General features: G+C 45.2%; 1 protein-coding gene across 1 annotated transcript; it reads left to right on the top strand.

Annotated features, from left to right (window-relative positions):
• Nucleotides 1–5,736: 5,736 nt before the first annotated feature.
• On the top strand, nt 5,737–13,100 carry LOC142888407 (phosphatidylinositol 4,5-bisphosphate 3-kinase catalytic subunit gamma isoform). The gene is made up of 12 exons (XM_076026664.1): nt 5,737–6,073; nt 6,202–7,361; nt 7,548–8,178; nt 8,347–8,412; nt 8,669–8,894; nt 9,708–9,802; nt 10,442–10,585; nt 11,328–11,418; nt 11,537–11,667; nt 11,825–11,936; nt 12,016–12,173; nt 12,474–13,100. The coding sequence occupies exons 1-12, from the start codon at nt 5,855–5,857 to the stop codon at nt 12,729–12,731; spliced, it is 3,291 nt and encodes a 1,096-aa protein (XP_075882779.1). The 5' UTR covers nt 5,737–5,854; the 3' UTR covers nt 12,732–13,100.
• Nucleotides 13,101–13,238: the final 138 nt, after the last annotated feature.

Raw genomic sequence — 13,238 nt, 5'->3', positions numbered from 1 at the left:
TCCCACAGGAACGGTGCGATTTCTGAGGCTTCGGGAAGGTAAACAAATAGGCTAACATCAGTTGTGACGTGACTTGAACACAGTGACAAGGAATGTTTTCTCAGCACTTTAATGTCTCCCCTCATGACTTCGGTGTCACAAGCAATACAATGTGGATGATGACACTGTAGAACTGAGGGCCATTAAAGAGGTGAAGGTGTTTCACTTGTATGTATTTGTGTGTGTGTGTGTGTGTGTGTGTGTGTGTGTGTGTGTGTGTGTGTATGTATATGTCTATACATATATATATATATATACATATATATATATGACAACCCTATAGATATATACACACATACATATATATATACATATATGCATGTATACATACTGTGTGTCTCACTCAGGAGCCTGGAAGTGTTGAGGCGGGTGGAGCAACAGCCGGTGCTGTCAGTCACCCCACAAACACTCGGATGGATGACGGCTAACGAGGGCGGGAGGAGGGGTGAGGTGGGGGGGCGGGTGAAGAAGGGAGGTGAGGATGGAAAGGGGAGAGGGGCCTGGATTAAAACAGGCAGAATAGCGCAGCAGTGAGTGGAGGAGATGGGGATCGAATGGAGTCAACGGGATTACGGCGCTGCAACGTCTAGACCTTGACACAAGGGGGAAAGGAAGCCGGACGTTCTGGGAAGAATCTGAGGTGAGAGAGATAGAGGGAAAGAGAGAGAGAGAGAGAGAGAGAGAGAGAGAGAGAGAGAGAGAGAGAGAGAGAGAGAACGTGTCTGTAAACAAACCCCGGAAGCTGATTGGACGAAGCCTCTGCCAGTCATACTCGGGAGGACCTATCAGATGTTTGACTGCAAGTTTAGCCACAGTGCCGACAGCTGCAGGGGCAACAATGATGTGCAGTGTATACTTAACTGGAGGCTTGTTGTAAAAGACTTGTTGCAAGAAATTGTGTGTGCACAGCAACACTTTTTCATTTTTAAACCCCACAACACCTTTGGAGCTGCTTCATAGATCCACCCACAGATGCATTGCTTACAAGCTGGCAGCAGCTAAAGCAGAAAAAAAAATCTTTGGCTTTGGTTCCGCCTCTTTCCCCTTGAAGGAAAATGATTGGTCCGGTCATGATCTGACCGGTGGCTGACGATTCATTTTGGTGCCTCTCGGCGTGAATTCAGTCAAAACCTTCGGGAAATCCGGCTGCACAACCAGGCGACGTTCTGGTGGGAAAGGCATTTCCTTATTGTACACACGCACGCAGAAACCTAAACTAAGCAGACACACACTCCAGCAACAGCGCAGGAAAAACACGTTAATTATCAGAGAAAACATTCAGATTCCATCCCCGATTTAAAGACACAATGACAAGTGGCCTCCTGTCTCTCCCGCTGTCATCCGACCAAGGATCTAAAAAAGAAATCACTGAAAAATTATCCCACTCGAATTCCATCTCGCATGCCTGGCTGCTGCTAACGACTTCATCTGGATGTGATGCCATGTCTGACTTTGTTAGAACTCTGGAATATGTATAGATCAATGGAACTGTTTTCTTAAGCAGCTTCCTTATTAAAGGCTTTATTGTCGGCCTATTCTTCTGACGCTTATTTTATCTACTTGTGAGTGACTGATTGCCAACAGCTGGGTCGCGTCTGCTGCTTTCATTTCCACAATTAATATTTGATATTAGATCAGATTGTCCGTGTGAGCTGCATAATTATCGTAATTATGGTAGAATATGTTAATACGCCCAATAACCACTTACCAGCTGTGACTGGAATCACATGTAAATGTGTTACTTTAAGCATTCTCAGAGTTTGGTTAAATTTCAGGACACATTGCTTGAAATATGCTTGTTTGTTTTTTTTAACCAACGCTACCAAACCTGACACACTCTGTCTTTAAATGTGGCCATATCGACTTTAACCCACAATACTGATGAACTATCTTCAATGTCATACATCCAAAAAGTTTATGAAATGCCACCAAAACACAGATTAAATATTCTCACCCTCTTGTTCCATGTTTCGTCACCACTGAGCAGGTTTTACATGTCTTTGATCGAACGTGTTGTTAAATCTGTGTTATCTTTTAGCGAGTTTCATCTGGAAATTTGCAAGAAATCTTACAAAGCCGTTGCACCCAATACACTTAGATACCTTTTAAATCTTATTCAGTGAACAACCCAATGTCTCGCCTGATGTTTGTGAAATATGTGACACTGAAATATTTAAATATTCTTTTTTTCCCCCTTCAACCCATAACACATCTGCAAGAAGCAGCAGTGATGCAGGTATATATATATATCTGTGGAGCCGACTGCTATTCACATATTTGTCCATTCAAGGTGTGCTTACCTGTCAAGTGAGTGTGATATGATGGAGTTTCATGCACATGGGAGGGGAGGGGGGGGGGGGGGGTGGATGGATGGGTGAGGTGAGGTCGGGGTGAGCGATGGAGGGAGTTGGGGAGGGTCGGGTTCATTTATTAACCGGCCACTGATGCTGGAGGAGTCAGACCTCTGGGGACTGGGCACCACCACCGACATGTCCACCACCGCTGCAGCACTTCTGGGGACGTCCAACCTGTCCGAGTCGTGCGGCCAACTCGGCGTTGGCGACGTCGACCACCGCAGCCTGGACGCGCGCCGCTGCCTCTTCTCCCTGCTGCCCTACACGGATGCGGTGCCCGCGCTCATCCTCGTGCTGTGCGCGCTCACCGCCGTCTCGCTGTCCGTCAACGCGCTCACGCTGCTCGGCCTCCGCAAGGCCGACGACCAGTCGTGGGAGCGGCGCTTCACCCTCTTCCGCAACCTGGTGCTCAACGACCTCCTGCAGACCCTCCTCTTCGCGCCCTCCGTCATCCACGCGCTCATGCAGCGGCGCACCGTGGCGTTCAACGCCTGGTGCCACGTGCAGCACTTCGCGGGCACGGCGATGCTCTTCAACAGCCTGCTCACCGTCACGCTCATGGCGGTGGAGCGCTACGTGTTCGTGTGCCACGCCATCCACTACCTGGTACTGCTGACTCGCGCGCGCCTCTGGCTGGCCCTCGGCCTCACGTGGCTCTTCTCCCTGTCGGTGGGCACCATCAACTTGTTGCTGCTGCTGCTGTCGGGCACCGAGAGGCGGCAGCAGCAGCAGCAGCAGCAGCAGTGGGCGGACGAGGCGAGCGGCGGGCTGCTGTGCGAGCCCGATATGATGGAGGAGCGCATGGGCTTCCCGCGCGCCTCCGCCCTCTACCGAAAGGTGCTAGGCCCGTTGGTGCTGGGCGCGTGTCTGCTGGTGTACGCCTTCTCCTACCTGAGAATGTACCAGGACGCGGCCAAGGCCATGCTGCCCATCCGGGCGGTGAACACGGCGGCGCGCAAGACGGTGCTCTTCTACCTGGGGATGCTGATGCTGCAGCTGCTGCCGCTCTTCGTCAAGGTGCTGTCGGACGCCGTGTGGGAGGTGGTGCCCCAAAGTCGGGAGGCGGGCGGGGCGCAGCACGGGCCCACCGCTGCCGTGCTGCACTTGTCCCTCGTCGTCGCCACCCTGGTGCCGCCGTGCGTCAACCCGCTGGTCTTTGGCATGCGCAACGCGGAGATGCGCCGCGCGCTGCTCACGCCGCTGCGGCGGTTGTCCGAGCGCTGGGCCGACTGGAGGAGCCGCGCGCAGGAGTGAAAAGCGACTAGGAACGTCATTTTCTGTGGAAGAAATTGTTGCAGAATTAGACCAAGCGCAAGTTAACAATCAGATGGAGCTTCTCGGCACGTCTGGTCAAATTATTAGGGTTGTCATAATAAAAGAAAAATGTGAAAACACAAGAGGAATTCAGTTACGAATGGGTCATTTTGCATTTAAGTGAGGGAAGAGAAAATACGGGATTCTTGCACCCGATGTAAATGCAGCTTTATACTTGAAGGCACGTGTCAGTGCCTTTAAATGTAGCACAGTGCAGTTCTGTAAGTAATGGAAATTTAGTCTCAGGTCAGCAGTTCAGTTATTTTTATTTTTACATCATTATGTATATAGATTGTTGACAATCAACCTAATCGGAATTGTGATTCATGTGAGAATGTTTACAGCCTTACATCAGATGGTTACTGATGCTCATGGCTCATTAAAATAAAATAAAAAAAATAAAAATAAAAAAAGCAACCAAAACAGTTTTTGGTTGATCACTTTCTGTCTGTGTATGAACAATGCAGTGTTTACTATGCAATGTTTCCGTGGTACAATCAATATGACTTTGGGTATTTATTTGTTTTGTATGTAGGATGTAGGTTTGTGGTTGATATTTTTGGGCCGAACATTGATGTTGTACCGTCAAAAAGAATTTTCTGCATTGTTCAGTGCACCTAAAATCGGTCGCCCGTGTTGTTAAACACTTGCTTTACTGCTGGTTTCAAGTTATATTTATTTGTGAAGTGGCTTGCCAGCTGTTTTCCCATACTTTTGTGTCATGTTAACTTTTTTAGATGTCGGATATATTGTTGATATACTCCACTAATCAATGTGACGAGGTGACTGAAATCCAAACATCCAAGACTGAAAGAAAATGTTTTGTGTTGATGTTGATGTTGTTGTGATATTTATCCTTACAATTTAATAAAGTACATCTCTACTCTAATCCCTTTAGTACTTGAGCAGAATCTTCTTGTGGTACATTGTGCACACCAGATTGAATGTTTCATCAATATATCCCATTCACAAATCCACCAAAAGAAAATATAACATCGAAATATGATTTGAACCAAACGTTTTTCTGTACATCAGCTGACAGAGCAGGTTCGCTTTCACAATTCCTCCGCCCATCAGGTTGACCAGAAACAGTGGTATTAAAAACCTATTAGAAACAAAGCAGGTAGGAAGTACACAACACGGAAGTTCAAAACCAGGAAATGATTTACAGAGTTAAAAACACCAAAAGGGAAACAAAGGATATTTATATATACAAATTTTCACGTGATGGACAAGTAGATAGCTTGTCATTGTTTACTATTGTAAATTTTTTTTTTCTTTCGCTTCTCTTGTTTTTATACGGTATTTACAACTGATTCACAACATTAATATCGGGGTGTGAGCCTGGAAAGAAAACACATCACACTATCAGAAAATCCAATTGTGTTATTCATGATATGGACGTTGGTTTGAACATAATGTCGCACTTCAGTTTCTTTCTGCCTAGCAGCACAGTTTCAGTCATCACTGCATGAAGTGTCTGGGCACATCATTTAAAAACAAAATGTGATGTCACAATTAGATGTGTTGCTTTTGATGATTTGAAAAATAACTCATGAGTTTTACTTGAGTTCTTTTACTAGACTTTTTCACAGTACAGCTGCAGCTGCAACTGGTAAAAGTCGATTTTGTGCCCACCCACATTCTAAGCAGCGTTTTCCCAGAACAACGAGACAAACAACCCAAACTGGTTTAGTTGATTCTCGAAAACACCTCAGCGCTTCTCGCTTATGACAAGCATGGTCACGAAATGAAAGGATGGTAATACTCTTATAATAGTGTTTGAACATCGATGGCTTATTATGTATTATCCAGTTGTCAACATATATTTGTTTTGTAGCCTGAAAGGCTGAAATGTTGCACTACTGGACATTTAAAAGGTCAGGCAAAGAGAACTGGGAAAGAAGGAAGTGTGGCGCAGGACAGTTGTGCTGTAAAGAATGAGGAAGAGGATGAGCCATCTCTTTAAAAAAAAAGAGAAAAAAAAGGGAAGTCACATGGAGTGACTCGGCCAAACAGGTACAGACACATACAGACTCCACCTGAGCACTGGTGGAAAGCGGCACCTGTTGTGGTGAGGTGTGCACCCTGCAGACACACAGGAGGTGAACTGAAAGTCGGGTTGAGCTCCTCTTCAGTGCACAGCGATGGAATCTCTACTGGTGCAGCCTCATAGTACTGGGATGTTCACTCAAAGCAGCTCTGAGAATAAGCTGAGGTTCATCTGCACTTTTAATGCCAGGAGCCACTCACAACGCAGGTCCAGCCATGAGGAGGACAGTGCCAACAGGCACTGTGAGTCTGTGCTGGTCACCCTGCCGTCGCAGTGCAGCGTCTACCAGCTGCGGCTACACATCTGCATAGTGGTAGGTCCCGGCCTAGACCGTCCAATTTGTGATTCTATATAATAAGTTGTACAGCTGGTATTGCTAGCATTAACAGCATTTAGCCTCCATTTGGTCATCATCTACAGTGATTTTTCTCGGTTTTCCAGGCGCAGGAACAAAACTGCCATCCAGACCCGTTTGCAATACTGGACCCAGAGAGATATACTCTGTTATATGACAAGGGTGGAGACTGGTATGAGGCCTACGATGACTGTCAGATCATCAAGACATTAGACATTCCGTGGTCCAAGGACGATACTGGGCAAGTCTCGGCCGAGATAGTCGTGAAAGAGGTGCTAGCTGCGGATTCCGAGGAGGAGAAGAAGCAACAGCAGCTCCTGGCACATCTGATTGGACACGATTTGGCAAAAGAGGCATGTGACAGACTTGGTGAGCTCAGCTTCACACGTCGGAAGCTAGCATCTCCCAGAAGAGAGGCAATAAAAAGTCGTGATGACAAGTTGTATGCTACAGAACCTTGGGTATCGCTGGCCCCCCTACCGGAAGACCAGCAGGATAAACTCAACAGACCGCTAAAAGTCATGTTTCACTATATGAGCAAGCTCAGCTTCAGTATAGACATTGAACTCAATGCCAAGCCGAGCATTCTAGTGCAGTATTTCAAAAAGGTGGTTGCGAAACAGGGCATAGACTGTGACCCCTCGGAGGACTTTGTTCTGAAAGTGCTTGGGAGGGAGGAATTTCTATCCGGAGACTATGCCCTCTGTGATTTTCTCTGGGTTCGGCATTGTTTGAAGACCAACGAAGAGCTCCACTTGTCGGTGATCTCCGTCAAGCAGCTCAGTGATGAGACTGTAAAGTTTATGGACTGGCCTCTCTTAGACGGCTCCAGTGGACAATTCAGCTCCCACGATGACCTATGTCTGGAAGGGAGAGATTTGGATAACATCTACATGATATCCTTGTGGGATTGCAATCGGAATCTCAGAGTTAAACTGCTTGGCTTTGATATACCAAATCTTCCCAGTGAATTCCCCCAGTATGTTTATGTAAATGCCTCAATCCTGTACGGTGACAAGGTCCTCTCCTCAGTGTTGTCCAATTCCAAGGCATTTGCGGATGAGGTGCTTTGGAATGAGTGGCTGGAGTTTGACATTCTCCTCAGGGATCTTCCACGTGGAGCAAAGCTTGGCCTCACCATAAATGAAGTCCCTCCAGGATCAAGGGATTCTAAGATGTCTTCCACTACTAAAATGCCAGAGGGGAAAGTGCTCTACTTTGTCAATCTTCTTCTTATAGATCACAGGTCGGTTTTCAACTAATTGTTGTGATATACAAATTGTAGAAATCACAGTATGTCTGAACTGATATCAGAAAAACAAATATGGCACAGGAAGCCACACTTCTCACAATGTCTTACAATGTCTCCTAATGTTTAAAAAGTCCTTGACCTAAACTTTATCACTTTTTCCTTGCTTATTTGTACCTTCAGGTCTGTCCTCAGCCAGGGACCCTACAGCCTGCACATGTGGACTTTCCCTTACCACGAAAATGAAGCCATGGCCTATGAAGCAGACAAGTTGTCAACTGCCACAAACCCGGACATAACCAACTCCATGGCCATCAGCTTCCTGTTGGACCGATACAATTTCCCAGTCGTTCTCCCGGGCGGGTTTAGCCAACCAGAATGCTCTGGCAGCTCAGTCTCTCGCCTCAACCGCACCAAATCGGCTCTTCCCATCTCAAGTACTCGAACCTTGTTCAAAACGCAATCTGTTTCAATTCCCGACAACAGCTCACCTGTTGAGAGACTCCTTCAAAAAATGCAACAGCCGTCCACCGGTACCGACAGGGATTGTCTCGGGAAATTTCGGGAAAACATCATCCGTTATTCTCTGAATTTGCCCCACTACTTGCGCAATGTTAATTGGTCGAACCGCAGGGAAGTTGACGATATTCACTGGCTTCTAGGAAACTGTGCTCCTGCTGACCTGGATCTGACGGTGGCTCTAGAGCTGCTAAGTATAGACTTTCCTGATTTGACAGTTCGAAAACTAGCGGCTCAGAGATTAGAGAACCTGTCCAATGATGATGTCTTGAAATATTTGCTACAACTGGTACAGGTATGTAAGTCTCCTTGGAGAAAACATGAGCATCACAGTTTCATTGATACAGAATCCAGAGATAAACCAAAACTTGATGGTTCAATTGGACCACAAGTTTTTCACCACTAAAGAACTAGAGAATGTGAACATTGCTGACAAGGTGTTCCACTGTATTTGGTGACACAGACTCTGAAGGTGGAGCCCTACCATGACAGCTTTCTTGCTCGCTTCCTCATCCAAAGAGCTCTGAAGGTGAGTTGCAAGAACCTATCAAATCTTCAGGAATGTTCCTAAACTTCTTAAATGTATCTGTCTTTCCAATCTTAGTCATTTATACTGCCTCCTTTATTGTTGTTGTTTGTAAAGTCCTGTACATTTCATGCCCAGTGAAAAGTTTTGCAATGCAATACAACCATCACACCCTTTCTGGGTATTGTTTCTTTAACACAAAAACCAACCTGCAGTTCACTTCGCTGATCTAAAACCTCCATCATCTTCTTCACGACAGAGCAAGAGAATCGGACACTTCTTCTTCTGGTATGTCCGCAGTGAGGTGGCAGGGTGCCTGTACTTCCGCCAACGCATGGCGGTGATTGTGGAAGCTTACCTTCTGGGCTGTGGCCAGGATATGCTTGACAGTTTTAGCCGGCAGGTCCAAGCCGTGGAGGCTCTGCAGGAGGTTGCTGTTGCCATTAAACGCCTCTTTCCTGACAGGACCGACCTCCCGCCTGCAGGTGAATACCTACAGTACACCGTTGTATCTTTCTTACAAGGATATTAATGATATAACTGTCTAATGTGAATGTACATTTTGTTTGGGAGCCTCTAGGTTATCCATTTAACTGTTTTGCTTCAGACGTGGTGGTGCAGTGGTTAGTGCTGCTGCCTCACAGCAAGAAGGTTGTGGGTTCATTTCGGGGCCTGGGACCTTTCTGTGTGGAGTTTGCATGGTCTCCCTGTGTCTGTGTGGGTTCCCTCTGGGTTTTCTGGCTTCAACCCACTGTCCAAAAACCTGCATTTGAGGTGTATTGGAAACTCTAAATTGTCTGTAGGTGTGTGTGTGAGTGTGAATGGTTGTTTGTCTCTACGTGGCCCTTGTCTGGCGACTTGTCCAGGGTGTCACCCTGCCTTCGCCCTATGACAGCTGGGGTAGGCTCCAGCAGACTTGGGAATAAGCGGGTATTGAAAATGGATGGATGGATGTTTTGATTGAACGCAAAAGCGGTACAGTTTGCCTGTCGCTAAATGTGAGTAATTGTGTGAACCAAGAAACAAGTGAGAAATGTGTCACACCAGTGGTAAATTCCAGACATCATTTGCGTTAATGAAGTTGTGCTCCACCTGTTGTTCACCTGCCTGTGTCTTTGTCACTCCTCACAAAGCCCTTGAATCTAATCCCAGAGTGTTGACCTCCCCTTCCTAAATAATCTTTTCTGTCCAATTCAGGTTGTTTAGTTTTCTCTTAACACCAGGATCGTCTTTTCTGAAAGGCAACAGCTGAGGACAGGATGGACCTGCTTGGATGACATTGTTCTCTCGTCTTTCAGCTCACATCAAACTTCAAGAGCTGCTTGGAAACTGTGTGCTTCCAAATGAATTCCTGCTGCCATTTGACCCTCGCGTTAAAGCTGGAAGAATCATAGTAAGACACAGCTTTTGCAAATTCACAGCATGGATTTGCGTATGTATATTGACGGTGTCTCGTAAATGTTAACTTAAAGCTATAACCTATTGTTTTTTTTGTAACGAGGGTATTATGAAAGATCCCAGGATAGAATTTCTTTTCACAATATAAAGGTCACAGTCATTTTGTGAAATTACATTAAAAAGCATGAACACATTTTTTTCCCCCACAACAATTTCTTTGGGGGAGTTTTGTTTCATGGAATTGACAACATTTTAATTTGTGTTTGTGTTTTCTATTCCGATTGTTTTTGTTTTTGTTGTTTCTGTAGTGTTCCATATTCTGGCTTTTCTCTTCTGTGCCAACACCACCAAAGATTTCTGTATCTTGTTCTGAGAAGCTCCCTAGCTATAATGATGATCTGATGTCTCCTTGTTCCCTGTTTTCAAGCTGCTTAACTCCCTCTTTATGCGTCAATGTATCTGTGTTCTTGGTGATTTCCTGGTTAATGAATTCACTTTTTTCCCACTCACTCACTGACCATAACATTTTGAGGTTTATTTTTGAGACCCTTCCCCTTTTTAAAATGAAGTACTTAATTTTTCCACATAAAACCACTTGTCCCTTACTCGCCCCTTTATTGTCTCTGTGGCTCAGCTCGACAAATGCAAAGTGATGGCCTCCAAAAAGAAGCCACTGTGGCTGGAGTTCTATCCCATGCCATCACCCAACCTTGTGACACCAGTTGGAATAATCTTCAAGGAGGGTGACGACCTCCGGCAGGACATGCTGGTCATTCAGGTGCAGATCATTTTTAATTGTTTCCTATTAAAGCATATGTGTTTTATTTTATTTAAATTAAAATTGCTATCTTAATCACCTGCCAACTGAAAGCAAAAAAGCATGGACCACATATGCTTATGCTTGTTTTTTGGTGTATTTGTTTTTTTGTTTTTTTAAAAAAAAAAACACACAAAAAAAGCCCCACAAGTGTCTTGATGCTATCAGTTAAAGCAAAAACACTCAAAGAAAACAAGTTTCTTGTCAAATGTTTAAACAGAATTTTTCCCAAACTCATAGAGCACTTCCCAGTCAATAAAATGTAATTGAATTAATTAACCAATTAGCTACATTATTTAATTATATTGTTGCAACAATTAAACGGTTTAATTATTTTACTCTTATGTTTTGTACAAATGACAAAAATAATATTCGTTTGCTCTGTGACTGTAACACCTCCCCAGTAGGGGGTGCTGCCATATACGTCCATTATCTCCTAAAGTTCTGCACCCGCTGCTTCATGGCAAAGGGTGGCCAAAACAAAAGCAGAACTGCAGGGTCAGCATGTTCACAGCAGCTGGAAAAGTTTGACATTAATCTTTAAAAGTGTTTCTTTAAAAAAAAAAAAACAACAACAAAAAAAAAAAGTATTGGAACAAACACATGTCTACAGCAAATTCTGTTGCTGAACTTCAGAGTTGCATGTTTGACGTTGAATTAACTTGATTAAACCTAAATGTGAATTTTCTGCCTTTCTGCTCAGACGCTGGTGCTGATGGACTCCATCTGGCAGGAGAAATCTCTGGATCTGAGTCTTATCCCGTACGGCTGCATCTCCACGGGTCACAATGTTGGTAAGGAATAAGCACAAGGTCATTTTTGGAGTCGAAGGCCTCCTCTAAAACTTTGCATGCACGAGAATGTTCAGTCTAGGAAAGCCTGGAGTGGATTCGTTAAATGTCTCCTCGTCAGGTATGATCGAGATCGTCAGGAACGCGGTGACCATTGCTGCCATCCAGAGGAATGTTGGCGGAACAACGGGAGCCTTTAAAAATGACGCACTGTCTGAGTGGCTCGTTTCTAAAAGTCCACTCAGGGAAATTGTAAGTACGAAGTGGATAGTTTAGATAATAACAACATATCAGCTTTCATTTTAGCTGTAATTGCTCTTTTAGAAGCAGCCTCTTGTAATCACAGGCCTTGAGAAGCGAAGTCATTGAAGCTGTTAATAATGGCTTTGATTCTATTTCCATCTTGCAGCACTTTCAGACGTCGGAGAGATTCGTGAAGTCCTGCGCTGGTTACTGCGTGGCCACCTACGTCCTGGGAGTAGGAGATCGACACAACGACAATATCATGGTCACCGACAAAGGTGAGAGCCTAAAATACTCGACACTGACTAATGATGAGTAGCAGAAGCAGCTCAACTGAGTTCGCGACGCTTCCCCCAGGGAACCTGTTTCACATCGACTTCGGCCACATCCTGGGCAACACTAAGCGCTTCCTGGGCTGGAAGAGGGAGCGCGTTCCATTTGTCCTGACACCTGACTTCCTGTATGTCATGGGAAGGGTCAAAGGTCACAACAGTCTCCAATTTCAGCGGTTTAGGGTGAGAGTGACGAGCCTGCCGATCTGTCTGTCTTTCTGTCTGTATTTCGGTCTGTTTATCTTTTTTCACTGTGAACCCAGGAGGTCAAAAAAGCAACTGCTGACCTCTAGTGGTTGGACGCACGTCCAAACAGGTGCTGCACTATCTGGAGAGGCTATCTGCAGGGATGTTTTAGCAGTTTGTGGAAATTAAGTTTGGGCCTGGATGGCAGCCAGACAGCTTTTGCTGCGTAACTTTGTATGTGACCTTGTTCCCTCTTCCTCCCTTCTATCCTGTGCCTCCCCCGCCGGGCCCTATCAGGACATCTGTACCAAGGCCTACCTCTCCCTTCGTTCCCACTCCCACCTGCTCATCACCCTCTTCACCCTCATGCTGCTGACGGGCATCCCTGAGCTGAGCGCTGCCGAGGACATACGCTACCTGCGGCAGGCGCTGCAGGAGGAGCAGACCGAGGCCGATGCCAAGGAGCACTTCCTGCAGCAGATCGCCGACTGCGAGAAGGACGGCTGGACCGTGCAGACCAACTGGTGGATCCACATGATGATGGGCATAAAGTAGATAGCTCATGAATTTTGGGCTTTGTCATCAATTTGCTTAAAAAGCTTTATTACGCATTACGATTTTTGTCATTCATGAAATGGATTTTCACTTGATAAAAAATTAATCGATAGACTATTTTGGTAGCTACATACATCAGTGATTTAGGTTAATTTCTCCAAACAATCCTTTTAGCTCTCGCCTTCTTCTGTCAGATTTAATGTAGCACTAATCAGAGGACTGTTGTTAACAGTGGTAATGTGGACGCATGAAGAAAACAAATATTTTGCCAAATCAGTAAAGTCAAATCAAAGTCTAATATATTTTTTTTGTTTTATTCAGATTTAATTTTTTATTTTTTTTTTTAACATAAAGTCTTGTCTTATTTTACCACTGCTCTGGTCATTCTTTACTTTCAAGTGGCTAATGTGCTCTATACTACACAACGCTAAGGCGTTGCGGACTGTGTTAACTCAAACCGTGCAGGGGGCTCGAGGGGCGACGTCGCGGATGAAAAAAAAAATGCAA

Source organism: Nelusetta ayraudi, unplaced genomic scaffold (assembly GCF_046127955.1).
Source record: "Nelusetta ayraudi isolate G7.1 ecotype Tasmania unplaced genomic scaffold, CSIRO-AGI_Nayr_v1 ptg000019l, whole genome shotgun sequence".
In the NCBI taxonomy this organism is placed as follows: Eukaryota; Metazoa; Chordata; class Actinopteri; order Tetraodontiformes; family Monacanthidae; genus Nelusetta; species Nelusetta ayraudi.
This window is presented reverse-complemented; position numbering and strand designations above follow the sequence as displayed.